Genomic DNA, 27,811 nt, shown 5'->3' with positions numbered 1-27,811 from the left:
TAGATCTTATGCTACAGAATTGGCTCCACTTTTGCTAGAAGTTTATACGGAATCATTAAAGAATGGAAAGCTTCCGCCAACCATGACACAAGCCCGGATCAGTCTGATACTTAAAAATTACAAAGATCCAAGTGAGTGTAAAAGTTACCGTCCAATTTCCCTGATCCAGCTAGACGTTAAAATAATGTCAAAAATTCTGGCTAACTGACTGAGTAAAGTTATGACATCTCTTATACATATCTATATGATCTATCAGGTGGGGTTTATTCAGGGCCGCAGTTCTTCTGATAACATTAGGCGTTTCATCAATATCATGTGGTCAGTGGCGAATGATCAGACTCCGGTCGCTGCCATCTCACTTGACGCCGAAAAGGCGTTTGATATGGTAGAATGGGATTATCTTTTTAAGATTTTGGAAATATACAGGTTCGAGAATACTTTTATTGGATGGATTAATTTACTTTATAGACACCCGGTAGCAGTGGTACAAACAAATGGATTCATTTCAGAATATTTTCATCTGGATAGGGGCACCCGTCAGGGTTGCCCTCTTTCCCTGTTATTGTTCTGTCTTGCCCTGGAACCATTAGCAGCCGTGATAAGAGGGGAAGATGATTTTCCAGGGGAGGTGTGGGGCATAAGCTTTTGCTTTACGCTGATGATATTTTATTATTCATCTCCGACCCCACTAGATCTGTGCCTTGCCTCCACAGAATTATTAATTCCTTTTCTAAGTTCTCAGGATACGGAGTCAATTGGTGTAAATCCGAAGCTTTGGCTCTGACAGCATACTGCCCAGTAACGGCTTTTCAGCCGGGTAACCCAAACAGGGCATTAAGTATTTGGGCATTTTATTTCCAGCAAATTTTTCTGATTTAGTTAGAGTTAATTTTGACCCCTTAATAAAAAGGTTTTTGAGCGATGTGGGCAGGTGGGCTTCATTACATTTATCTATGATTGTGAAGGTTAATGTTATTAAAATGAATTGTATTCCAAAATTTAACTACCTGCTAAAATCTCTCCCTGTAGATGTCCTCCTCTCTTATTTCAAGCAATTTGATACCATTCCAAATGAAGGACTTCGCTATGCTAAGCGTCCCAGATTACATTTCAATAAATTACATAAGCCGACTGACAAAGGTGGGCTAGGCCTACCCAAGATTTTGTTTTATTATTATGCATTTGGTCTCAGACATTTGACTCATTGGTCTCTTCCACCTGAGAGAGCCCCTCCCTGGTTTTGTATTGAACAGGAAGTTCTGGCCACTATTTTTCCAGTGCAAAGCCTTTCTATCAATCTAACCAGAGAAGTTAAGTTACACTCCGTTGTCTCGCATTTGCATTCGGTGTGGACAAAAGTGAGGGTTAAATATTGATTCTGTCTGTGTATGTTTTGCTTTTCATTGTTTAATAGATGAATTAATACAAAATGTTAATCACAAAATAATTGGGTTGTATCCTCCTTTGACTGAGTGTCCTGCATCTCTCAATACAACCGATCCTCGATAATTGAAAAATATGGATATGCGAATGCAATGTCTGGCTGGAGGCGTTGACTATCAGTCACTTTCACTTGATCAAAGGTGTGCCAAAGGGTCTCGTCTCGTGTCTGCTCCAGAGGGAAATCCCCTGCAGGGAATCCTCTAAGGGCTGGGGAAGCCGCGACATGGAGTTGATGTAGACAGCCCTGGCACCGCCTCCCCAGCCAGCGAATCATACACCACACATCAATACGTTTTGTTGCAGCACCCATCCACACACATTCCCCTTAATAAAGTTGTAAATGCCGGCCGATTTGTTCCCAAGATTAGTGGATTGGCGAGAGACTAACCGCAGCCTCGACACTATGCTTTTGTCCCGAAATTGAATAATGACAGGGTAGTTTTGAATATCCCCGTGCCCACACCTTACCTTCACCCGCCGTCTCGTATCCAAAGCCTCAGATGAACCAAGCTATGGTGAATGGAGGTTTGATTACAACCGGAATCCACCAAGGCTTAGTATGTACCCCCCTTACTCACAGGTATCCGGTACGCTCCTGCTCGATCAGGGGTGACTTGTGGCGCATCAGGGATCCGGACCAATCTCCACCTCCATCGCGGGGCATTGGTCCTGGAAATGCCCAGGTTCCACGCAGCGCCAGCAGACCGGCCCAGACTTCATGCCCACACCCGCGGCAGCGGATTCAACAGCCTGTGGGGGAGAGCGGAGAGGGTTAGGGCAAACCAGCGGGTTGAATGGTCCACAGGACTGGGGAACCGGTTTTGGGGACATATTTCCCCGTTTCCGGGGAACAGGAACAGGACAGGGGGAAGGAGAAGGTGAGGGAGGAGAGAGAAAGAAGAAGAGGGCTCGCCAGCCCCCGAATACGCTGCCATATGATCCTCCTAATCGCGGGTTTCGGCACCACTGTGACAAGTCTCTTGCTCTGTTGTGAAGGAGGAAGCGGGAGCCAGGCAAACAATCCAAAGTGAATCTTTGTTTTTACTATTTTTCAGTATCCTCACACACTGTTTGCTTTTCAGCATAATGCAACTGAATGCACACATCAAAACTGCTGCGTGCATCTCTCTCTCTCTCCCCTCCGGTGGTGTGGACTGCCCTTTTATCCCCCTCCAGCGTCACACTGCAACACAAAACAGCTGTTAGTGGTGATTTCCCACAAGTGTCAATCCTTACCGTTCTTCCTCTCCCAGCTCTCCACAGACGTCGCTCGGCCACGCCCACGTCACCACAATGAATAAATGAGAACTCTCCAAGGGTCTGCTCAGCAGTGTGCACATTTTTCTAGAGTTTAGGAGAAGTGGAAGGCTGACTTTATAAAGTATTAATTTTAATCTGAAGCCATTGGGGGTTAATGTGTTGCAGTTGCAGTGTTGAAAAAGCTACTTTAAATATATATATATATATATATATATATATATATATATATATATATATATATATATATATATATATAAAAAAAAAGCTACAAACCACTCACTTAAAGTAGTTAAACTGTAGTCAAACAACTACTAAAAAACTACTTACAAAAAGTGGCTAACTACAGTTGAAATCAGAAGTTTACATACACCTTAGCCAAATACATTTAAACTCAGTTTTCCACTATTACATTTAATCGTAGAAAACATTCCCTGTCATAGGTCAGTTAGGACCACTACTTTATTTTAAGAATGTGAAATGTCAGAATAATAGCAGAGAGAATGATTTATTTCAGCTTTTATTTCTTTCATCACATTCCCAGTGGGTCAGAAGTTACATACACTCTGTTAGTATTTGGTAGCTTTGCCTTTAAATTGTTTAATTTGGGTCAAACATTTTGGGTAGCCTTCCACAAGTTTCTCACAATAAGTTGCTGGAATTTTGGCCCATTCCTCCAGACAGAACTGGTGTAACTGAGTCAGGTGTGTAGGCCTCCTTGCTCGCACACACTTTTTCAGTTCTGCCCACAAATTTTCTATCGGATTAAGGTCAGGTCTTTGTGATGGCCACGCCAATACCTTGACTTTGTTGTCCTTAAGCCATTTTGCCACAACTCTGGAGGTATGCTTGGGGTCATTGTCCATTTGGAAGACCCATTTGCAACCAAGTTTTAACTTCCTGGCTGATGTCTTGAGATGTTGCTTCAATATATCCACATCATTTTCCTTCCTCATGATTCCATCTATTTTGTGAAGTGTACCAATCCCTCCTGCAGCAAAGCACCCCCACAACATGATGCTGCCACCCCCATGCTTCACGGTTGGGATGGTGTTCTTCGGTGTGCAAGCCTCACCCTTTTTCCTCCAAACATAATGATGGTCATGATGGCCAAACAGTTAAATTTTTGTTTCATCAGACCAGAGGAAACTTCTCCAAAAAGTAAGATCTTTGTCCCCATGTGCACTTGCAAACTGTAGTCTGGCTTTTTTATGCCGGTTTTGAAGCAGTGGCTTCTTCCTGGCTGAGCAGCCTTTCAGGTTATGTCGATATAGGACTCATTGTACTGTGGATATAGATACTTGTCTATCTGTTTCCTCCAGCATCTTCACAAGGTCCTTTGCTGTTGTTCTCGGATTGATTTGCTCTTTTCACACCAAACTATGTTCATCGCTAGGAGACAATGGGCCTTCTTCCTGAGCGGTATGATGGCATGGTGTTTATACTTGCCTACTATTGTTTGTACAGATGAATGTGGTACCTTCAGGCATTGGGAAATTGCTCCCAAGGATGAACCAGACTTTTTATCTGAGGTTGTGGCTGATTTATTTTGATTTTCCCATGATGTCAAGCAAAGAGGCTCTGAGTTTGAAGGTAGGCCTTAAAATACATCTACAGATACACTTCCAATTGACTCCAATTAGCCAATTAGCCTATCAGAAGCTAATTGCCTAAAGGCTTGACATAATTTTCTGGAATTTTCCAAGCTGCTTAAAGGCACAGTTAACTTGGTGCATGTAAATTTCTGACCCACTGGAATTGTGATATTGTCAATTAAAAGTGAAACAGTCTGTCTGTAAACAATTGTTGGAAAAATTACTCATGTCATGCACAAAGTAGATGTCCTAAACGACTTGCCAAAACTATAGTTTGCTAATATGAAATCTGTGGAGTGGTAAAAAAATGAGTTTTAATGACTTCAACCTAAGTGTATGTAAACTTCTGACTTCAACATTATATTGAAGATATATCACATAATAATCAGAGCATTATTTTTCTGGCAAAAAAAATTACGATCTGAATTATGGTGACAGCATTAAACAGCATTTGAACAGATAAATTAACACTAAATGCCACCAATATAACTAGAAAACAATATAATAAGACAAAAACATAAAGATTTTGACAATTTAATGTGACAGGAAACAGTATACAGCTTTCAATGACCAATTCTTACAATTTTAACTTTGGTCTTGGATGTTTGTTAACATCCTTGATTAGATCTAAACAGCTAAAAAAAATAAAAGTAAAATGTTCACTGGGTTCATTGATATCTTTGAATGTACATGTACATTTTGTGCATATTTTAGTGTTTGATTATTAATGTGAGTCACCATGGGATTGCTTTGATTCTATTGCAGTCTAATACTGTTGCATTAAACTCTGGTTTACATGAGAAAAGTCAGTGTTTCTGTGGCTGATTGTGAGGATATTTTTTGGCTTTCAGAAATGGGCACAGATCTGCCAGGGCCGATAGCCATGCCAGGCGCAGTGGTGGGCACAGGCCAGGTCAGGATGGCGGGTACCATACCAGGACGCGGAGGCAAGCGGAGATCAGCAGGGTGAGTAATATCGCAAAGCAACATATTTTGTTCTGAATTCTGGATACTTAGTTCATTTGATGCTTAAATATAAAAGTATCAAAAGTAAAATTATTCATACTTGGTAAGATCTCTCCATTTTCTGCAGTGTAATGTAGCTGTTTGAGGGGAATTAGGTACAATTCCTGTGACTTTTGGCTTTTTTCCTGGCTTTTTTCCATTATTATCTCATGAATCAAAATTCAGAAAGTCATCTTCAGAACACTACCATCTTAAAGGGAATATTTTCCTTTTTTGTAAAGTTGGAAAATTGGAGATTTGTCCTATGTTTTAGCCCATGTCTGTTTGCTTTGACACTAACAGATCTATATGCTGATGTCCTCCTAAAAGTTGACAAAATAAACTTTTAGCAGCTAAATGCATACAAAATGTGCAGTTTTTTTTCCTTCTGGAAAATGGACCAAAAATGTCCTTGACTCATCTTGCACTTAGGGGCATTTGCAAATTAATCCAAAAAAATGCTCTCAAGAATTAGGGCGTTTTCAGACCTGTCTCGTTTGGAACATTTGTTGCGGAATCTGAAGCGTTTTTTCCCTTAGTTCGGTTCGTTTAAGCATATATGAACATGGCAGCCGCACTCGAATCCGTCTCGGGCCTATTGCAAACGAACCCTGGAACTGTTCGCTTGTGGTGAGAATGCAGTTCGACCCAACGGACCAACGAACCAAACAATTTCCCTTTAAAAACCATAAACATATCTGATGGATCTTTGGAAAAGACATCTGTAGGTCAGCACTTCACTATAATTCATCATGAAAATGCGCATATAGCCTTTTGATGACTATATTAGATATAGTTGTATGTTTAAAATATGCTGTTTTATAATTCCTGAGGTAATTTTGGTACGATTGCTTCACTCGGATAGCGGCAGAACACAGACAGGATGGCATCAGCAACTTTTTGACAGAAGAAAAAATTAATTTCCGCGGCTTCTCTCTGCTGTTTGTATTTGTTTATGTGTGTGTGCGTGCGAGAGCCAGTTCTGTGACCGTAAGAACAGGCACTTTTCAATGCAGAAATAATGCAAAATCAACAAATCGCATATCATTTGTGTGTCGGATAAAGTGTCTTTACCATGCGGTGACGTTTTGCATAAGCGTGACATGAACAACATTTGACCGGTTTTGGTCCATTTTGAAATGTTGCCTTGTGAAAGCGAACCGAACCAAGAGGAAATGCAACATTGTAACAATTTTAGCCCATGTTTCGGAACAAATTAAACGAGCTACAGGTCTGAAAATGCCCCTAGAATGTCCCTTCCACTAATACCACCTGCCACTGACCAGCAATAGTAAGTAGCAAATCATGGTTCATGGCTGTGACGTAAACTAAAAAGGGCAGAGGACTTTGATATGTCCCTGCACCAACTTCATGTTTTAATAGGAAATATATCAACACAGGCAAGAATCGTGGCCATCCATCAATTTTAACTATTCAAACTACTGTTCATTCATATACAGTTTCCCTTTAGGAAGTAAACTCCTATTTTACTAATTATCATGAGGTCTAATTTCTGATTGGAGCGAAATTCAAATGTAATTCATAGTCTAAAAAAGGATCCCCACTGAAAACAACATAAACCAAACATGTTTATGACTCACCATCCATTATGAAGGAGGAGGAGGACTCCTTTTTTTCATTGTCTCAGGTTATATAACACTATATTATTATTATTATTTTTTTATGGTTGAAGTGTTTATTTTCAATAACAGGACATTAAAAAAACATAATTGTAATTTATTGTTGTGCCTTCCTCATGGGTGCAAGTATAGGATTTACTTAGCTGAATGTAATTTTTGAATATTCCACTAGAGAAGTATTTCTCAGGTTAGGAGTTCACTCAGAAATTAAAAAATGAGTAAATGAGGTGAACTACTGGGGTGAACTACTCCTTTACCAATTTACCAGTTTCTCACCAATTTTTGTTTGACTTGCACAATAGTTAGTCCATATTAGCTAAAATATTTGAAAACAGATAATATGCACTATCCATTGTTGGTAGATTTTCGATAAGACACCAGGCAAAATGACCACTTCTGTTAATCTGCCCACGTTAATTGCTCAAAGCTGATAATATCAAAATGCCAAATATTGTCCATTTAGTGAGTCTGCTCGATATATCCAGGGTTCCCTATGGTCATGAAAATTATGGAATTTTAAAATAGTGATTTTCAGGCCTGGAAATTATAATATAATTATGGAAATGAATATAATATATACTATTGGAAATTAGTAAAATGGATAAAATAATGAAATCAAGGAAATTTCTATAGTGAGTATAGATTTTTCTTCTATGAAGTACTTTATTGGCTAGAAATAAGAGGTATGCACAGACCTTAAAATGGATCCTGACCCGTAATTGAGACTGTATGACCCGACCTATGCCAAGGTACCATCAGATTTTAAGCCCAAACCCAACCCAAACCTAAAATCGCTTGCTCTTTTTATCATTTTGTCTCCAAGCAAGTATTTTTGCAATAGGCAGTATTTTATGTTAGCATCGTAGTCAACATTTGTAACAGTATTGTAACAGTAAACATGCACAATTTTAACAAGGCATGGCAGCCCCTCAGCATAGCAGAGCAGAAGGGAGACAATTATTAGCTTACCTTCTTGGTGCAGAACAATATGAATAATGTGAAACAATGTATCAGTCACATGAAGTCCTCTTTGCAACCTGAACTTCTTCAGAACGTCAAATCTTTGTGACACACAATGAATGAAACAGAACACAGGTGTCTCGACATTCGTTTTTGAAACTTAATGTTCTTTTTAACTTGACACGGTGTCTAAAAAATGTGGCGGTCCTGCATGAGATGCTAAAGAAACAGCATGATGTGGTGCAGTGGTCAAAAATGTCCGTTCAGCATGTGTTTACATACACAAACATTGGGGAAAAAAGAGCAGACGCACGTAAAAACAGGTTCGTTGTGAACGTGCCTCGTCCATTTGCACATCTCTGAGAGTGAGAGCGTGAGCCCGAAACAAGTTAGGTAGGCCTGTTTATTTTTTCATTAATTACAAACCCAAAGTCATACTTGAAACCCGAATTGTAAAGTTTGTACAGTAAAAACTGTAATATTAGAATGTTTTATTTTTCTTATTGGAGACATTTATACTAATAAGTATAATTGTTTAAATATATTAATTGCAATAATTGGTAAATTAAATACAGATGAAAACCTGGTCCAGCAATGACTGGAAGTGGCATGGAAATTCATTGGTCAAAAGGTGTGGGCACCCTGTATTTTGTGTAAGTGGACTGTATTACTTTTATGAGATAAATTGCTGTGGAAACTGATAATCAGTGAGTATGTTTGCGTGCACTTATTTTTATCAATCTGAATAAATGTAATCTGATTGCAGTACTGTTTAAATGTACCTTATACTTTGCAATCCGATACAAATATTTGTTTACGTGTCTTACATATTTTCTGGACAAATCTTATGCGTATGCAAAGAGCGCTAGTCTTTAAAGAAGCGAATAAAGGCGCCGCAAGTATGACAGCAAAAAGTCTGTAATTTTTGTTTTTGCTTTGTTTACATATCTAAAAATATGCCAGAAAAGCTATCTTCTTATGTTAATCACTTTACTCTGCAAACAAAAAGAATTAGAAGCTGCATCCCAGCAACCTGTCTCGCTTAACCATATTAGCTTCATGATCATTCCTTTTCCAATAATTAGGCATCTCTGGATATGAAGTAAAGATTGCGGGAGAAAGTTGTTTACAGATATGGAATGGAAACATAATTTTAGAATGATGTTCTTTTTTTTTTTTTGCTTTATGGGATGTCATGAAAGAAAATAGGAGCCCTGCAGAATGTACAGTGCTAGCCCCCTTACCCTTAATAATGAGTGTTGCCATTGCTTCATAGAAATTAGATTTCTGCATTGAGTATTGTGTAATTTCCAATCAATTTGTAATTCATAAAAGCACTGTTCACTACACTGCGCATGTGTGCAAGGTATTTTTGAATCCAATTGAGAAAGTAGTCAGATTCAAAGGTTTACATGGCTAATATTCAATATTAAACTCTGAAACAGTTGTCACACTTTACTTGTAAGCATCGAGGTATAAATTCTGATTGGATAAACTTTTTGTTTTTTGCTATTCGTTTGTAGGTGAATTAGGAGTGGAAAGCGATTGAAAATACATAGGCAAAAAGGTCAATGAGAATGAAAGGATGAAAAAATATTTATTTATTAGGCATGTTACGTCAGCAGAGAAGGCTTTGCGATCCCTGAGAAATCGCCAATGCTCAGTTCAAAGAATAAGTAAATAATATTTTTGGGAAAAACTAAGGACGGTCACAAAAAACGCATTTGTGCACTGAAGTACTTTCTTACACCACGGATCAGGATCTGCCGTTGCTAGTTTAAAAGATGCACACAAGCCTCTGTTACTAATTCAAAAATATCGCTTCAGAACTAGTAACGATGGCTTGGGCTGTTTTTAACAATTTGTTGGAGAAACAAGAATGTGTGTGTTTGCGAGAGAGAGAGATAGAGAGAGAGAGAGAGAGCTATTGAGCTTGTGTGACTGTCTGTCGCGACTCACAAGCAGTAGTGCAGTGTTAGTCAGCTTGCTGAAGATAATGGGAATTCTGGTCAAATACTTCCCATTTTCTCTGTGTAAAAATAGCCATCCGAGCGAAATACTCAGGGGTCACCCCTGTCATTCACTAAAGAAACCTTCCTCTCCTCCATTACATCTCAAAACTCCGGTATCACACTGAAAAAAAAAGTTTTGTCAGTTCAACTTAGAAAATGTATTTCATGTGGTAAAAATTAACTGGTTTTGTTGAAATGAAAGAAAGTGTTTAAGATACTGAATATAACTGAATTTAACCAACCTGAAATACCAAGGTTTTACCAAGGCATAACTTTCAGTTGATACAATTTGACCTTACGGGGCAAATCACATTTTAACTTTGATGTATAACCTGATATGCCTTCTAAGCTCTAATCACTTTTTCACTTTAATGTAAGTTAATTTCTTTATTCAGGTCAAATCACATTTTCACTTTAATGTAAGTTCATTTATTTCTCAGGTCAAATGTTTAATCTTTAATGTAAGATAATGCACCCATTGAACACTTTTCTTCTGTAGGCTGCAACAGGAAGGTTGAAAACAAGCGCCTACACACTAGAGTTAATTCTGCGAATGCATTGATTCCAAAGGGGATGGTGCATTGGAAGGACAGACAGGGCAATAGATAGGAATTATGTGGTTGTGGAAGTATGGGTAGAGGGGAAAAATTCTGTAATAATAAACTTTTACAGTCCTTGTCAGAAAATATTATTGAGTGAACTAGAGCAAATAGAGGGTCAAAGTGGAAATAGGGTGATTTGGTGTGGGGATTTTAATGCACAGAGCACTTTATTGATGGGCAAGTAATCAAAGATTTGGTGGATATGAGGAATTTGGTCTGCCTAAATGATGGGGGATATACAAGAATGAATGTGGTTACAGGTCAGGAATCAGTATTGGATCTAACACTGGTATCTGATTTTCTTGGGGAGATCACTAATTGGAAGGTTTTAAGAGAGAGTATGGTAGGAAGTGATCATTTTCCAATATTAAGCTCAATTATTGTGTGACGAGAAGGAGGGCATGGCCGGGCTGTGATGAATCACGGCCGGCGCTGAATCAGCTGATCAGTGGTAGAGCGAGATAAAGGGCAGTCGGAGACGCCGGTTCGAGAGAGAGACGCACGCGGCCGCGCTGCATGTATGTCTGTGTTTGTTTATTTTTGTTTAATGTTGAGTTTTATCATTAAACTTTATGTTTACTGTTCAGCCGGTTCCCGCCTCCTCCTTGCCCAACCTTTACCTGTTACATATGGTAAATGTAGGTAGAATAGACATGAGTCAAGATAAGGTAGGTAAATGGAGGTATAATAAGGCAAATTGGGAGGAATTTATGAAGGTGAGTGAAGAACATAAAAATAGGAAAAGATGGATCAGCAGAGATGATTAGCTGACAAATAATACAAGTTATACAATTGGCAGCAACAAAGTATATTCTAAGGAGTAAAGGTAAGAGGAAAAAGATAGTTCCCTGGTGGAATGATGAGTGTGCAAATGCAATAAGAAGGAAGAAAGAAGCATTTAGGAGGATCAGGAAATCACATAATTTTCAGCATTTGATAGAGTATAAACAGGCTCAAGCAGATGTCAGAAGAACAGTAAGAGGCTTAGAGGGTACATTGGTAGGCCTGTCATGATAATTATGTTATTGACTTATCGTACGATATATGGACATGACCTCGATGCATGTTTGTTTAAATAAGAATGAATGTCACCAACATTTTAGTCAGTCGTACTGCATCTGTGCTTTCCTCAGGCAGCTCCTCCACACACACACTGAGCGGACAGCGACAGGTAAAGATTACGTGTTACTCAAGGCTAATAGGTGTTTTAATACAGGGCTCGATATTAACGCTTGTCCGGGACAAGTGGAAATTTTGAACGGGCAAGTTAAAGAGAATTTTACTTAAAATCTCAATAACGAATGTTAGCTCGATAGCGCGGGATAGCAGGGACTGAGCACAATTTTGTTTGTTAACATTTTCAATGCATTTTGTCAATATTAAATAGCCGTTTTTAATGCAACTGGTGAGAATTGACTTGTACTCTCAAAGAGATGATTTACACAAAAATTTAAATTGGGTTACACTTTACAAAAAGTTTCCATTTGTTAACGTTAGTTAACTGCATCAGTTAACATGAACTAACAATAAACACCACTTTTATATAATTTATTAGTCTTGGTTAATATTAATTCCAACATACAGTATATAATACATTTTCATACATTAAAATAAAAAGTTGTATATGTTAACATTAGTTCATGCACTATGAACTAACAATTTTTTGAGTAACTAAGACTGATAAATGCTGTAAAATATTGTTCATTGATAGTTCATGATAGCTAATGCATTATCTAATGTTAATGAACCATAGTGTAAAGTGTTACCAAAAATTATGTCATCATTACTCGCCTTTATGTTGTTCCAAACCTGTCTGACGTTCTGTCTTCCATGGATCTTAAAAGAAGATGTTAGTGAGAATGTTAGTTTCAGTCTCAATCCACTTTTATTTTATGGAGAAAAAAAAAGATGCAGTGACAGTGAATAGTGACTGTGGCTATCATTCTACCAAAAATCGAATTCTGTGTTCCTCAGAAGAGAGAAATTCATACAGGCTTGAGGGTTAGTAACGATTTACTGTCTTTCTGCACTGTGTTCTTAATCCCTATCAGGTGTAAATGATGACGATTTTCTTACGTCCTTTCTTTTGTTTTTGTCTCCGGACAAGTAACTTTTTTTACTGGGACAAGTAAATGACTAATTTACTTGTCCGAAGGACAAGCACATGACGATGCTTAATGTCGAGCCCTGTAATAGGTGTTTTCCCGATGACTGCATAATTCCAGCCAGAAAGTTTGGAAGAATAAGTCCAAATGGACTTAGTTTCAAAGCAGCATTGAAAAGTGGCAATACAACTAACCTAAAAGCTTATCTAAAACATAACCATCCCATCCAGTTTTCTGAGCTGGGAACAAAAACCGCAGCTGGAGATGGAGAAGGGCCTTAAGAATTAAAAGTTCATTGCTCTTTGAAAGGGTTTACTTGCATTATTATGCTATTATATTATCATTATATCAGTGGCATAAAATGGTCTTAAAATGACAATAATATAGTTTATCGCAATTATTTCTGGGACAATATATCGTCCAACAAAATAGTTATCGTGACAGGCCTATATATCGGAGATCATTTTGTAGTGAAATAGGGAGGAGTACGCCAGTGGAAGAAGTATGGAGCATGATTAAAAAAATTAGTGGAATCCAAAAGGAGTATGGGTACCCAGTTTTAAATATGGATGGAAATATAGCAGTGAAGGATGAAGATAAAGTGGAAATGTTTCTGAAGGCTTTTGTCAGAGTAAATAGTTCAGATAATTTAACAGAGCAGAGTAAGAAATTAAGAGAAGATATAGTGAAAGAATGTCCAGACTTAATGAGGAAAATAGAGGCAATAGATAATGTGTTGGATGTTACATTCTCTATGACAGAATTAAAACGAGCAGTGAGAAAAATGAAACAAACTACCATGGGGCAGGATGGGATTAGTTACTGTATGGTGAAACATTTTAGTGATGTTTCAATGGAAGGGTTGTTAGCATTCTATAATAGAATATGGATGGAAGGTGTATTGCCAAAGAGCTGGAAGGAGGCATTAATTATACCTATAATGAAGCCAAGCAAAGATCCAAGTATCCCTACAAACTATCGCCCGATAGCTTTAACTTCCCATCTGTGTAAAATAATGGAGAGAATGGTTACTGATAGACTGACATATTATTGTTTATTGTTTATATTCTGAATTCTCTCCAAATCAGAGTGGGTTTAGGTGTGGTCGAGAGACACTGGATCCAATGATATCGTTAGAGGTAGATATAAGAAAGGCATTTATTAATAAAGAATGTTTAATCATATGTAATCATATTTTTTGACATAGAAAAAGCATATGATATGGAAAGAGGGATTATTAATAAAATTAGTGAGGATGGATATAGTAGGAAGAATGTACAACTGGATAAAAGAGTTTTTAACTGGGAGAAGAATTAGGGTGAAGGCTGGGGTAGCCATATCCTCTAGTGGGGTGGTGGATAATAGAACACCTCAAGGTAGTGTTTATCGTTATGATAAATTATGTTTTTCAAAGGTAGATATAACAATTGGTAAATCATTGTTTGCTGATGATGGGGCTCTTTGGTATAAAGGAAGAAATATAGAGTATAATGTGAAGAAGATGCAGTCTGCATTATATAAAGTAGTGGAATGGTCGATAAAGGAGGGATTCAAGTTTTCAGCAGAAAAGACACAGATTATCCTTTTTACTAATAAGACAAAGAATATGGATTTTTGGGTTTATGGTTTGATAGCAGATTAATGTGGAGAGTACATATAGATAAGATGGTTGGGAAATGCAAGAGAATATTGAATGTAATGAGGTGTGTGTCAGGTCAAATATGGGGAGCAGATAGAATTGCATTAAAAACTATATATACATCAATGATACGGTCTGTACTGGACTATGGTTGCATTGTTTATGGATCAGCAAGTAAAACTCAATTAATTAAACTGGACAGAATTCAGTCTCAAGCTTTAAGAATCTGCTGTGGAGCATATCTGACATCTCCAGTTTCAGTTCTTCAAGTTGAAATGGGTGAAATGCCTCAACAATTAAGAGGACAGCAGTTGGAGTCATGTGACTCCATGCGAGGTTTCGGACGTGTGAACGGCGAGCTCTGCGCACTTTGCTAGTTTTAATACTTTTTATGTCATAAACCGGTGAGATTCGACACACCCTGATCCTTAACTGATCTAGGTAGACAATATGTCAAAGAATTCAAAATCCTCGGGCTCTGGAGACATTAAAAGACACTTATGTGCTCAAGCTGACGCCCCTGAGCAGCAGGCCGCAAGCCCTGGAGATGATTTGGCCGGAGAAGTGAGAGAATTCGCCCCTGAATTTCTGCTAAAACAATAATGACTCTTCCTAATTTATCTTTAATCTGTTTGGGACATTTGAATTGTAGATGTTTACTTATCAATGCTGCTCTTACTCGAGCTAGCACTAAAGAAAACATGCCCACCCCATATCTTCCCAAATTTTTCAGCTTCCTGCGGGGAAAGATGCATTTCTTGAAGAACACTATATCATATTTCTTACGTTTAATAAAAGAAATAACCTTCCTTCATTTTTTGGGGTGCCCCAGCCCATTCACATTCCATGTGGAGAGAGATAATCCACTCATATTAACATTTGACATTTGACATATTAGAAAAAATAGACCGTGTGTCAAAAACAAGATTATGAAGACCACATTCCAACATTAGTGTAACAATCAAACCCCAAACTTCTCCCTGAACCAAATAAACAGAAAAAAGAAAAACGTGCACATTAACCCCACGCACGAAAGCTCCAACCGGCGTCCATCCTTCTAAACTCAAACAGTCCATGTACACCTACGAGAGTCCCCGGGACAACTTTGCCATCGGATTGCTCAAGTCCGGTGCTTCTATACAAATTTTGTGAGACAGAATTACACAGCAAAAAATAATCTATAAAACAAACTCCAGCCAATAAGCGGAATAAACACAATAAACGTGTAGATTCATCCACATAACTGTCCTGAAGGTGTGTTCCTCCACAGAACAAGCTCCATCTGCTAATGGAACCAGCAAAAAAAAAAAAAAAAAAAAAAAAAAAAGAAAGAAAGAAAGAAAGGGGCTGTTCAGTTCTTTGGACAGTCAAACGAATGTTCAGTAAGCCGGCCCATTCGGCCGATACATGAGTGCAACAAAAGACCCAGTCACTCTAATATCCTGCAAGAGATTTTCTGCAAAACAAACTCCAGGCCACAGGAGGCATAAGTACCAAAAACATGCAGATTTATCCACAAACTGTCCCGAAGAAATTATATTACACAAAACAAACTCCAGCCGCTAGGCGGAACCAGCACAAAAAGAAACGAAAAAGGCACCCAGCTTCCTCAGACAGTCAAGTGTATGTTCAGTGATTCAGGCCCACTAGGCAGCAACATGAAAATCACCAAATGGCTTACTCCATTGTCTTTATGAAGGACAGTGCTTGATGTGGGCATGTAAATTCTCTACGGCCATCCTTAGTATCTATTCTCAGTTTGGCCGGAAACATCAGAGCAATAGTGACCTTCCGTTGATGTAAGAGATTCTTGCATTCCCTGAATTGTTCACATTTCTCTCTTGTCGAATTCACAAAGTCTGGGAACAAGAAAATACTGTGGTTCTTCCAAGAAAGCTTTCCTTTACTCTTCGCCCCACATAACATGAGATCTTTATCGGATGATCTCAGAAATTTGGCCAGAATTGATCGGGGCCTGTCTCCCTCAGCGGATCTCTGAGCTGGAACCCTGTGAGACTCGGAAAGAGCCTGTCTAGGAATTTTACCATATCTCGGCCTTCCTTATGCTCAGGAATTCCAACAGTTCAGACGTTGTTTAGTTGATTACGATTCTCCAAATCCTCCAGTTTTTCCCAGATGTGCTGCAAATCCACCTTGGTCACTAGCAGGTTAGCAGCTAATTCCCTCTCTGATGATTCCAGATAATCGATCCATTTCTCGACATCCGACACTCTTGTAACCATCTCAGTGAATTTCGTTTCCATGGCAGTGATCAATCGATGTATTACAGCAAGATCCTTCAAGTCTACAATGACCTTCGTCAGCATTGCCGACATGCTCGACAGTTGACGCTGAATCTCTCCCACCGCATCATCCATACTGAGTCCCTGGTCTGCGGCCCTGTCTTTTAATATCTCCAGAGCCCAAGGATTTTGAATTCTTTGACATTTTCTTCCTAGAACAGTTAAGAATCAGGGTGTATCGAATCTCATCGGTTTATGACACAAATAGTAATAAAACTAGCAAAGTGCGCAGAGCTTGTCATTCACACATCTGCTCCTTGCATGGCGCCACGTGACACATCAAAGCATAACACATTTCAACTTTTGCTGCAACGCACTCTGGTTTAGGCATCCGTTGACCAATGAGAATCTCGGAGATGCTGGACTAGCTGCGCTGTGAAATTGAAAAACATGGCGGACAAACTCAAACATGTGGTGTATTCATTCCCTGTCCTATATTATCTTTCTCTGTCAGGTTAAAACTATATTAATTGTGGAGAGAGCTTGGAGAAGAGTTTCAGTGTTTACTGGTACATTGTCAAAAAGATATATATCTGTGACCACTTTTACCATCTTTTGTGCACGCCTTACAAACTGACCTTTTGCAGTCCCATGCATCCAATGCTCCGTCTGAGTTTTCCCTAGTTTTTAAGTGCCCTTACTGTCCTGTAGTGATGGGCGTTTTTGAAACATGCTTCATTAAGCTTCGAAACCTTTACGAATCATTTGTTTCAAACCAATGCCTCAGAGGATATCAGCTGGTCAAGTCATGTGATTTCAGCAAAGGAGGCATTAGGTCATACTGTTTGGAAATGTTTGGTAGTTACGCTAGGGGGCGTTAATCCAACAGTGACCTGAATTAGTGTTAAATGCAGGTTGTAACGTACTTGAGTCAGTGCAGAAATAAATTAGATCCGTCAAATCAGACTAGTTGCTGATTTGAGTTTTAGTAATTTTAATTTCCCTGTCGATCACCTTGAGTTGTGTTCCCAAAGGAAAAAAAAAATCTAAATGTTGTGTTTATGAAAAATACTTTTTAGAGAGACAGAGATATTTTGTGATATTTAAAGAGATTCATTTGTTCTACAAAAAGTGAATCTAGAATTTCGACTATTATACATGATAATGCACCTTCACTTTCTTATTTTTTATTTAGTACACCCAAACTTGGCAGTTTTTGAATTACTGCATAGAGTAGTGGTTAACACACTAGTCAATTAGTCTGACACACTTAATTTTGTGAGTTCAAGTACCCTGCTGTCTGAATGTAACTTATTACCACAACGTTTCGTTTTCTAATGTTTATTGCACAATCTGTCAAAGCATAAATATTTTTAAAATTTCTTTATACAACAAAGTGTTGTTTTATGATATAAAATAAATTGTTTGGTATTTAAAATAATTATAAAAAGACCCACACAATATTAAGCAGGTGGTTTTAATGTTGTTGTTGATCGGTATATATATATATATATATATATATATATATATACACTACCGGTCAAAAGTTTTGAAAAACGTACTCATTCTTTATTATAATTTGTTTTTTTTTTGTTGTTTTTTTTACATTTTTGAATAATAGTAAAGTCATTAAAACTATGGAATAACATAAATGGAACTATGGGAATTATGCTTTGACTAAACAAAATCCAAAATAAATCAAAACTGTGTTATATTTTAGCATCTTCAAAGTAGTCACCCTTTGTCTAGAATTTTCAGAAATGTACTCTTGACATTGTCTCAACCAACTTCTTGAGGTATCACCCTGGGGTGCTTTTTAAACAGTATTGAAGGAGTTCCCATCTATATGCTGGGCACTCATTGGCTGCTTTTCTTTATTATTTAGTCTATGTCATCAATTTCAAAAACTTTTTTTTATTTTTTATTAAATTTTATATTTATAATGAAATAAATTAATATGGTGGCACAATTATATTTTTGTCTACAAAACTAATTTCAAACATTTAAGCATATGTCTTCAGATCAAAAGATTTTTAAGATCATTGGAAACATTTTGGTCAAGTGTTTCAAAACTTTTGACTGGTAGTGTATATGAAGGTCTACATATTCTCCAAATATTCAGATCTGTTTATTCCAGGATATTGTAGACAACCATGAAAAATATGATAAATACAATGCAGTAAATAATTTCCAAAGGACTGTGTCATTGTATCTGCTTTTGACTCAAGTCTTCTCATTGCATTTACATGCCTGTGACCAGAAGATGTCCTCAGTGTGCTGTTTTTTTGTGCTCTTCAAAACAACAAATCATTTTCCGAAGCAACTGGTTTAATTGACTCGAAGTTTCGGAAAGCGTCGTTTCTGTTATCACTACTGTCATGACATGCTAGCTGGCCGTTAAGCTCTCTCCTATGGTTAAAACGCAAAGTTGTTATCCCAGTACGCATTCCATCGCAACATTTACTTCAGAGCAGATCTCCTATAGATGACACGACTCTGCACTGCCCTCCACAGGTCTGGTGAAGTATGAAAATATTGTATGCTGTATTGGAAATTGTATGTTGATTCAAAGTAACTCAATAAAGTTAATGCAACAATTCCTTGTTTTAGGTTACAGAAACCTGACTAAATTAGGTGTCACCAACAAAATTAGTTTTTGTAGTTTAAACCAGGTTGAAATAGCTCCTTCAAGCAACAACTGCATATGTTTATTTTTTACAGTGCAGGTAAACATTGAGTATGTTTTTGATTACTCAGTCTGTTTTGTCTCAGCTGTGATAAGCCTTAATGCTGAAGCTGTTAGTTTAACTGTATATCCCTGCTGTAATGTTGTAGCAGTTATCCGAGCAATCATGGAGTGAGAGACAATGCCAATGTCTTCAAAGAAACTGCTTCCTGACTGAGGTGCACTGACTCAATGCACATCAAACTATACTGGCACATAAGTCGTAAAAATGGTGTTTTGTTGCCACCTGCTGGATAAACTCTTTAATGTCACAGTGAAAAATGAAAACACACACACTAGCTGTGTAGCTTTTGCACATCTGCGCTGCTCTTACACTTTAGTCTAAAATGCCAAAAAATAAAAAAAGGTGGAATGATACAAACAGTTAAGCGTCTGAGTGCTGATGGTGTGATACATCAGTACACATGGAACGTCTCTTGTCCAATCAGATTCGAGGACCGGAACTAACTGTTGTGTAATGAAAAAACAAAAATAACACCCCGAAGTGGTAATACTCGGGTGTATATTATTTTTCAATAATTAAATGGGCCGGAGTCAGTTATTCTGCTCATACCACGGTTACCACACCTTAAGACAGCGCTACTCAACACGCGGCCCTCGAGCCATATTTTGCGGCTCACATTATAATTTCATCATCAAAAATATGTTTATTAATATCAGATGTGTATGAATTGTGATGTCAGTTTTCCACAGTTTTTTCAGTACTTCCCTGTATTGCTGAATCACAGCAATACAGGGAAATAAACTACAAAAGAATATAACGAATGAAATAAGCAACCAAGAATATCTGCACATAGCTGATGTTTCATAAGAGTGTCGTGGTCCTTCTAGACATGCGTTCATAGAAACAGTATGTGCACACACCCACGGTCTGTCAATCAAACATACGTGCTCTCAATCTCACTTGAGGGTCATCACCGTGAAATCTGTCAAACCCATTTGAATAGCTCACCAGAGATACAGTTGAAGTCAGAAGTTTACATACACCTTAGCCAAATACATTTAAACACAGTTTTTCACAATTCCTGACATTTAAGAATGTGAAATGTCAGAATAATAGTAGAGAGAATGATTTATTTCAGCTTTTATTTCTTTCATCACATTCCCAGTGAGTCAGAAGTTTACATACACTTTGTTAGTATTTGGTAGCATTGCCTTTAAATTGTTTAACTTGGGTCAAACATTTTGGGCAGCCTTCCACAAGCTTCTCATAATAAGTTGCTGGAATATTGGCCTGTTCCTCCAGACAGTCAGGTTTGAAGGCCTCTTTGCTCGCACAAGCTTTTTCAGTTCTGGCCACAGATTTTCTATTGGATTGAGGTCAGGGCTTTGTGATGGCCACTCCAATACCTTGACTTTGTTGTCCTTAAGCCATTTTGCCACAACTTTGGAGGTATGCTCAGGGTCATTGTCCATTTGGAAGACCCGTTTGTGACCGAGCTTTAACTTCCTGGCTGATGTCATGAGATTTTCCTTCCTCATGATGTCATCTATTTTGTGAAGTGCACCAGTCCCTCCTGCAGCAAAGCACCCCCACAACATGATGCTGCCACCCCCATGCTGCACAGTTGGGATGGTGTTCTTCGGCTTGCAAGCCTCAGCCTTTTTCTTCCGAACATAACGATGGTCATTATGGCCAAACAGTTACATTTTTGTTTCATCAGAAAATGTCTCCAAAAAGTAAGCTCTTTGTCCCCATATTCACTTGCAAACTGTAGTCTGGCTTTTTTATGGTGGTTTTGGAGCAGTGGCTTCTTCCTTGCTGAGCAGCCTTTCAGGTTATTTTGATATAGGACTCATTTTACTGTGGATATAGATACTTGTCTACCTGTTTCCTCCAGCATCTTCACAGGGTCCTTTGCTGTTGTTCTGGGATTGATTTGCACTTTTCACACCAAACTACGTTCATCTCTAGAAGAGAGAATGTGTCTCCTTCCTGAACGGTATGATGGCTGCGTGGTCCCATGATGTTTATACTTGCGTACTATTGTTTGTACAGATGAACGTGGTACCTTGAGGCGTTTGGAAATTACTCCCAAGGATGAACCAGACTTGTGGAGGTCCACAATTGTTTTCTGAGGTCTTGGCTGATTTCTTTTGATTTTCCCATGATGTCAAGCAAAGAGGCACTGAGTTTGAAGGTAGGCCTTAAAATACATCCACAGGTACACCTCCAATAGACTCCAATTAGCCTCAGAAGCTAATTGGCTAATTGCCTAAAGGCTTGACATAATTTTCTGGAATTTTCCAAGCTGCTTAAAGGCACAGTTAACTTAGTGTATGTAAACTTCTGACCCACTGGAATTGTGATATAGTCAATTAAAAGTGAAACAATCTGTCTGTAAACAATTGTTGGAAAAATTACTTATGTCATGCATGAAGTAGATGTCCTAAACGACTTGCCAATTCTATAGTTTGCTAATATGAAATCTGTGGAGTGGTTAAAAAAGTTTTTTAATGACTATAACTAAAGTGTATGTAAACTTCTAACTTCAACTGTACAGGTGCATCTCAATAAATTAGAATGTCGTGGAAAAGTTCATTTATTTCAGTAATTCAACTCAAATTGTGAAACTCGTGTATTAAATAAATTCAATGCACACAGACTGAAGTAGTTTAAGTCTTTGGTTCTTTTAATTGTGATGATTTTGGCTCACATTTAACAAAAACCCACCAATTCACTATCTCAAAAAATTAGAATATGGTGACATGCCAATCAGCTAATCAACTCAAAACACCTGCAAAGGTTTCCTGAGCCTTCAAAATGGTCTCTCAGTTTGGTTCACTAGGCTACACAATCATGGGGAAGACTGCTGATCTGACAGTTGTCCAGAAGACAATCATTGACACCCTTCACAAGGAGGGTAAGCCACAAACATTCATTGCCAAAGAAGCTGGCTGTTCCCAGAGTGCTGTATCCAAGCATGTTAACAGAAAGTTGAGTGGAAGGAAAAAGTGTGGAAGAAAAAGATGCACAACCAACCAAGAGAACCGCAGCCTTATGATTGTCAAGCAAAATCGATTCAAGAATTTGGGTGAACTTCACAAGGAATGGACTGAGGCTGGGGTCAAGGCATCAAGAGCCACCACACACAGACATGTCAAGGAATTTGGCTACAGTTGTCATATTCCTCTTGTTAAGCCACTCCTGAACCACAGACAACATCAAAGGCGTCTTACCTGGGCTAAGGAGAAGAAGAACTGGACTGTTGCCCAGTGGTCCAAAGTCCTCTTTTCAGATGAGAGCAAGTTTTGTATTTCATTTGGAAACCAAGGTCCTAGAGTCTGGAGGAAGGGTGGAGAAGCTCATAGCCCAAGTTGCTTGAAGTCCAGTGTTAAGTTTCCACAGTCTGTGATGATTTGGGGTGCAATGTCATCTGCTGGTGTTGGTCCATTGTGTTTTTTGAAAACCAAAGTCACTGCACCCGTTTACCAAGATATTTTGGAGCACTTCATGCTTCCTTCTGCTGACCAGCTTTTTAAAGATGCTGATTCATTTTTCAGCAGGATTTGGCACCTGCCCACACTGCCAAAAGCACCAAAAGTTGGTTAAATGACCATGGTGTTGGTGTGCTTGACTGGCCAGGAAACTCACCAGACTTGAACCCCATAGAGAATATATGGGGTATTGTCAAGAGGAAAATGAGAAACAAGAGACCAAAAAATGCAGATGAGCTGAAGGCCACTGTCAAAGAAACCTGGGCTTCCATACCACCTCAGCAGTGCCACAAACTGATCACCTCCATGCCACGCCGAATTGAGGCAGTAATTAAAGCAAAAGGAGCCCCTACCAAGTATTGAGTACATATACAGTAAATGAACATACTTTCCAGAAGGCCAACAATTCACTAAAAATGTTTTTTTTATTGGTCTTATGGTGTATTCTAATTTTTTGAGATAGTGAATTGGTGGGTTTTTGTTAAATGTGAGCCAAAATCATCACAATTAAAAGAACCAAAGACTTAAACTACTTCAGTCTGTGTGCACTGAATTTATTTAATATACGAGTTTCACAATTTGAGTTGAATTACTGAAATGAATGAACTTTTCCACGACATTCTAATTTATTGAGATGCACCTGTATATGCCCGTCATGATAACAGGCATGAGACGAAAAAAATTGCAATAACGGTGTTGTCGCATTTACGCAAATGCTTATTAATGATCTGCGTTACTTCACTGCAAAACACCAAAGAGGGTAAACAACTTATGACTTCTCACTTGAGCAGTTTTGGGGTTAGAATTTGATATACTGTATCTCTTTTGTTTTTGAACGTATCTCAAATGAGTGTGATGTTGAACACTCATGGTGTTAACATATCTGTTTTCTGTATTGCAATGAATGTGGTAGAAAGTGACTTTTTGAAAAATTAAAACCATGAGAAAACTGAACTATCACACCCCTAATTTATAGGCTATATAAATTATAATGTATAAATTAATTACTATAAAATGAATAGTCCTTACGATAAAATGTTTACTATAAAATTTTATAATTATATATATATTTATATATACACTACCGGTCAAAAGTTTTGAAACACTTGACTGAAATGTTTCTCATGATCTTAAAAATCTTTTGATCTGAAGGCGTATGCTTAAATGTTTAAATTAGTTTTGTAGACAAAAATATAATTGTCCCACCATATTAATTTATTTAATTATAAAACTAATATGTAATTAAAAAAAAAAAAAAAGATTTTGAAATTGATGACTTGGACCAAATAATAAATAAAAGAAAAGCAGCCAATAAGTGCACAACATAGATGAGAACTCCTTCAATACTGTTTAAAAAGCATCCCAGGGTGATACCTCAAGAAGTTGGTTGAGAAAATGTCAAGAGTACATGTCTGCAAATTCTAGGCAAAGGGTGACTACTTTGAAGATGCTAAAATATAACACAGTTTTTATTTATTTTGGATTTTGTTTAGTCACAGCATAATTCCCATAGTTTCATTTATGTTATTCCATAGTTTTAATGACTTTACTATTATTCTAAAATGTGAAAAAACAATTATAATAAAGAATGAGTAAGTGTTTCAAAACTTTTGACCGCTAGTGTGTGTATATATATATATATATATATATATATATATATATATATATATATATATATATATATATATGTATGTATATAAATATGATCAACAACAACATTAAAACCACCTGCCTAATATTGTGTGGGTCCCCCCTGTGCCGCCAAAACAGTGCCAGCCCGCATCTCAGAATAGCATTCTGAGATAATATTCTTCTTACCACAGTTGTACAGAGCGGTTATCTGAGTTACCGTAGACTTTGTCAGTTCGAACCAGTCTGGCCATTCTCTGTTGACCTCTCTCATCAACAAGGTATTTCCATCTGCAGAACTGCCACTCACTGGATGTTTTTTGTTTTTTGCACCATTCTGAGTAAATTCTATATTCTGTTGTGTGTGAAAATCCCAGGAGATCAGCAATTACAGAAATACTCAAACCAGCCTGTCTGGCACCAACAATCATCCATGCGATTATCTAATCAGCCAATCATGTGGTAGCAGTGCAGTATACAGGTCAGGAGCTTCAGTTAATGTTCACATCAACCATCAGAATGAGGAAATTTTTTTTTGATCTCAGTGATTTGGGGCGTGGCATGATTGATGGTGCCAGATGGGCTGGTTTGAGTATTTCTGTAACTGCTGATCTCCTGGGAATTTCACACACAACAGTCTCCAGAATTTACTCCGAATGGTGCCAAAAACATCCAGTGAGCGGCAGTTCTGTGGACAGAAATGCCTTGTTGATGAGATAGGTCAACAGAGAATGGCCAGCCTGGTTCGAACTGTCAGTGTCTATGATAACTCAGATAACCGCTTTGCACAATTGTGGAGAGAAGAATATCATCTCAGAATGCTATTCTGAGATGCGGGTTGGCACTGTTTTGGTGGCACGAGCAGGACCTACACAATATTAGGCAGGTGGTTTTAATATTGTGGCTGATCGGTGTATACAGTGCATCTGGAAAGTATTCACAGCGCTTCACTTTTTCCACATTTTGTTATGTTACAGCCTTATTCCAAAATGGATTAAATTCATTATTTTCCTCAAAATTCTACAAACAATACCCCATAATGACAACGTGAAAGAAGTTTGTTTGAAATCTTTGCAAATTTATTAAAAATAAAAAACGAAAAAAATCACATGTACATAAGTATTCACAGCCTTTGCCATGACACTCAAAATTGAGCTCAGGTGCATCCTGTTTCCACTGATCATCCTTGAGATGTTTCTACAACTTGATTGGAGTCCACCTGTGGTAAATTCAGTTGATTATCTTATATAAATCCTGTCTATATAAGGTCCCACAGTTAACAGTGCATTTCAGAGCACAAACCAAGCCGTGAAGTCCAAAGAATTGTCTGTAGACCTTCGAGACAGGATTGTATCGAGGCACAGATCTGAGGAAGGGTACAGAAAAATTTCTGCAGCATTGAAGGTCCCAATGAGCACAGTGGCCTCCATCATCCAAAAATGGAAGAAGTTTGGAACCACCAGGACTCTTCCTAGAGCTGGCCGCCTGGCCAAACTGAGCGATCGGGGGAGAAGGGCCTTAATCAGGGAGGTGACCAAGAACCCGATGGTCACTCTGACAGAGCTCCAGCATTTCTCTGTGGAGAGAGGAGAAACTTCCAGAAGAACAACCATCTCTGCAGCACTCCACCAATCAGGCCTGTATGGTAGAGTGGCCAGACGGAAGCCACTCCTCAGCAAAAGGCACATGACAGCCTGCCTGGAGTTTGCCAAAAGGCACCTGAAGGACTCTCAGACCATGAGAAACAAAGATTGAACTCTTTGGCCTGAATGGCAAGCGTCATGTCTGGAGGAAACCAGGCACCGCTCATCACCTGGCCAATACCATCCCAACAGTGAAGCTTGGTGGTGGCAGCATCATGCTGTGGGGATGTTTTTCAGCGGCAGGAACTGGGAGACTAGTCAGGATCGAGGGAAAGATGAATGCAGCAATGTACAGAGACATCCTTGATGAAAACCTGCTCCAGAGCGCTCTGAACCTCAGACTGGGGCAAAGGTTCATCTTCCAACAGGACAATGACCCTAAGCACACAGCCAAGATAACAAAGGAGTGGCCAGGACAACTCTGTGAATGTCCTTGAGTGGCCCAGACTTGAACCCGATTGAACATCTCTGGAGAGATCTGAAAAAGGCTGTGCACCGACGCTCCCCATCCAACCTGATGGAGCTTGAGAGGTCCTGAAAAGAAGAATGGGAGAAACTGCCCAAAAAATAGGTGTGCCAAGCTTGTAGCATCATACTCAAAAAAAACTTGAGGCTGTAATTGGTGCCAAAGGTGCTTCAACAAAGTATTGAGCAAAGGCTGTGAATACTTATGTACATGTGATTTTTTTTATTTATTTATTTTTTTTATTTTTAATAAATTTGCAAAGATTTCAAACAAACTTCTTTCATGTTGTCATTATGGGGTATTGTTTGTAGAATTCTGAGGAAAATAATGAATTTAATCCATTTTGGAATAAGACTGTAACATAACAAAATGTGAAAAAAGTGAAGCGCTGTATACAAGAATTACTTAAAAAAATGTAAAGTTCAACCCTCGTGGCTACAAGGATCTAGCTTCGTGGCCCTTGAGTTTTCCAAAGTTGAGTAGCCCTGCCTTAAGACATCATTTAGGGTTTTATCTCAAGACATTCTCTGGTTCACATTTTCAAGGTAGTGTGTGCATACGTATGTGTGTGTAAGCGAGTAAGCGAGAGAGAGAGAGAGAGAGAGAGAGAGAGAGACTGAGAGAAATCACATGTGGGATTACCTCTGTCTGCAGCAGCTTTCATCAGCAGTTAGATTACTTCAAATTGCCAAGATGTAAGTTTAAGTGTAGCCTTCTTCTAAGCAGCAGTGTGTTAATGTCACATTTTTTTTATTGCTAAACAACTGTTTACAATGCCACTGAGTCGCTGGGGTGCGCTGACATGAAGGCTCTGTTTGTTGCTCCCGAGTATGTGTGTGCATTTGTATGTGTGAGAGCGAAAGAGAGGGGGAGGGCGAGGATGATTTTCACAGATATTAAAAGTTATTTCAGATAATATAGAAACTGTTGTATTGATCAAGTGCGTTTACATCAATGCACTGTTTCTCGCTCGCTGCATAAGTCTCTTTCTGTGTGTGTGTGCACTCGCACATATGCATATGTGTCAGTGTGTGTGAGTGAGAGCAAAAGAGAGAGAGAGGTAGCACAAGGGCCCTTTTCAACCGAAATTTAAATACATTTTTAGGATATTTTAGACATTGTTTGACATTCTTTTCCGATTTACTTAACCAATGTGTTTGTTTAAAAAATAATTGCACACCTTAGTACGTCTGTCATCCAATCAAAATCAAGCATTCAACAGACCCGTGGTATTAATTAGACATCAAGTGGTAAGCCAACGCAGTATCAAAATCAAAAACTAACATTTATTAATATTACCATGAACTGCATAGGCCCAACTATATGCAAGATTATTAACATTCCTGAATAGGAAAGTTGACAATTTTGTTAATACATAGACATCAACA

The 27,811-nt window shown here is 38.3% G+C and overlaps 1 protein-coding gene across 13 annotated transcripts in view; it reads left to right on the top strand.

The window, feature by feature from the left end:
• LOC127452865 (aryl hydrocarbon receptor nuclear translocator 2-like) overlaps positions 1 to 27,811 on the top strand; it is a 1,027,890-nt gene that overhangs the window by 803,922 nt on the left and 196,157 nt on the right. For 11 of the 13 annotated variants that reach the window (XM_051718707.1, XM_051718689.1, XM_051718730.1 and 8 more), the window contains one exon: positions 5,147 to 5,261. In XM_051718707.1, the coding sequence (XP_051574667.1) occupies positions 5,149 to 5,261 (113 nt within the window). In that variant the 5' untranslated portion in view covers positions 5,147 to 5,148. Of the gene's footprint in view, positions 1 to 5,146; positions 5,262 to 27,811 lie in introns of those variants that run through there. The other 2 variants (XM_051718777.1, XM_051718786.1) reach the window with 1 other exon arrangement.

This window comes from Myxocyprinus asiaticus, chromosome 2, assembly GCF_019703515.2.
Source record: "Myxocyprinus asiaticus isolate MX2 ecotype Aquarium Trade chromosome 2, UBuf_Myxa_2, whole genome shotgun sequence".
NCBI classification, from domain to species: domain Eukaryota; kingdom Metazoa; phylum Chordata; class Actinopteri; order Cypriniformes; family Catostomidae; genus Myxocyprinus; species Myxocyprinus asiaticus.
This window is presented reverse-complemented; position numbering and strand designations above follow the sequence as displayed.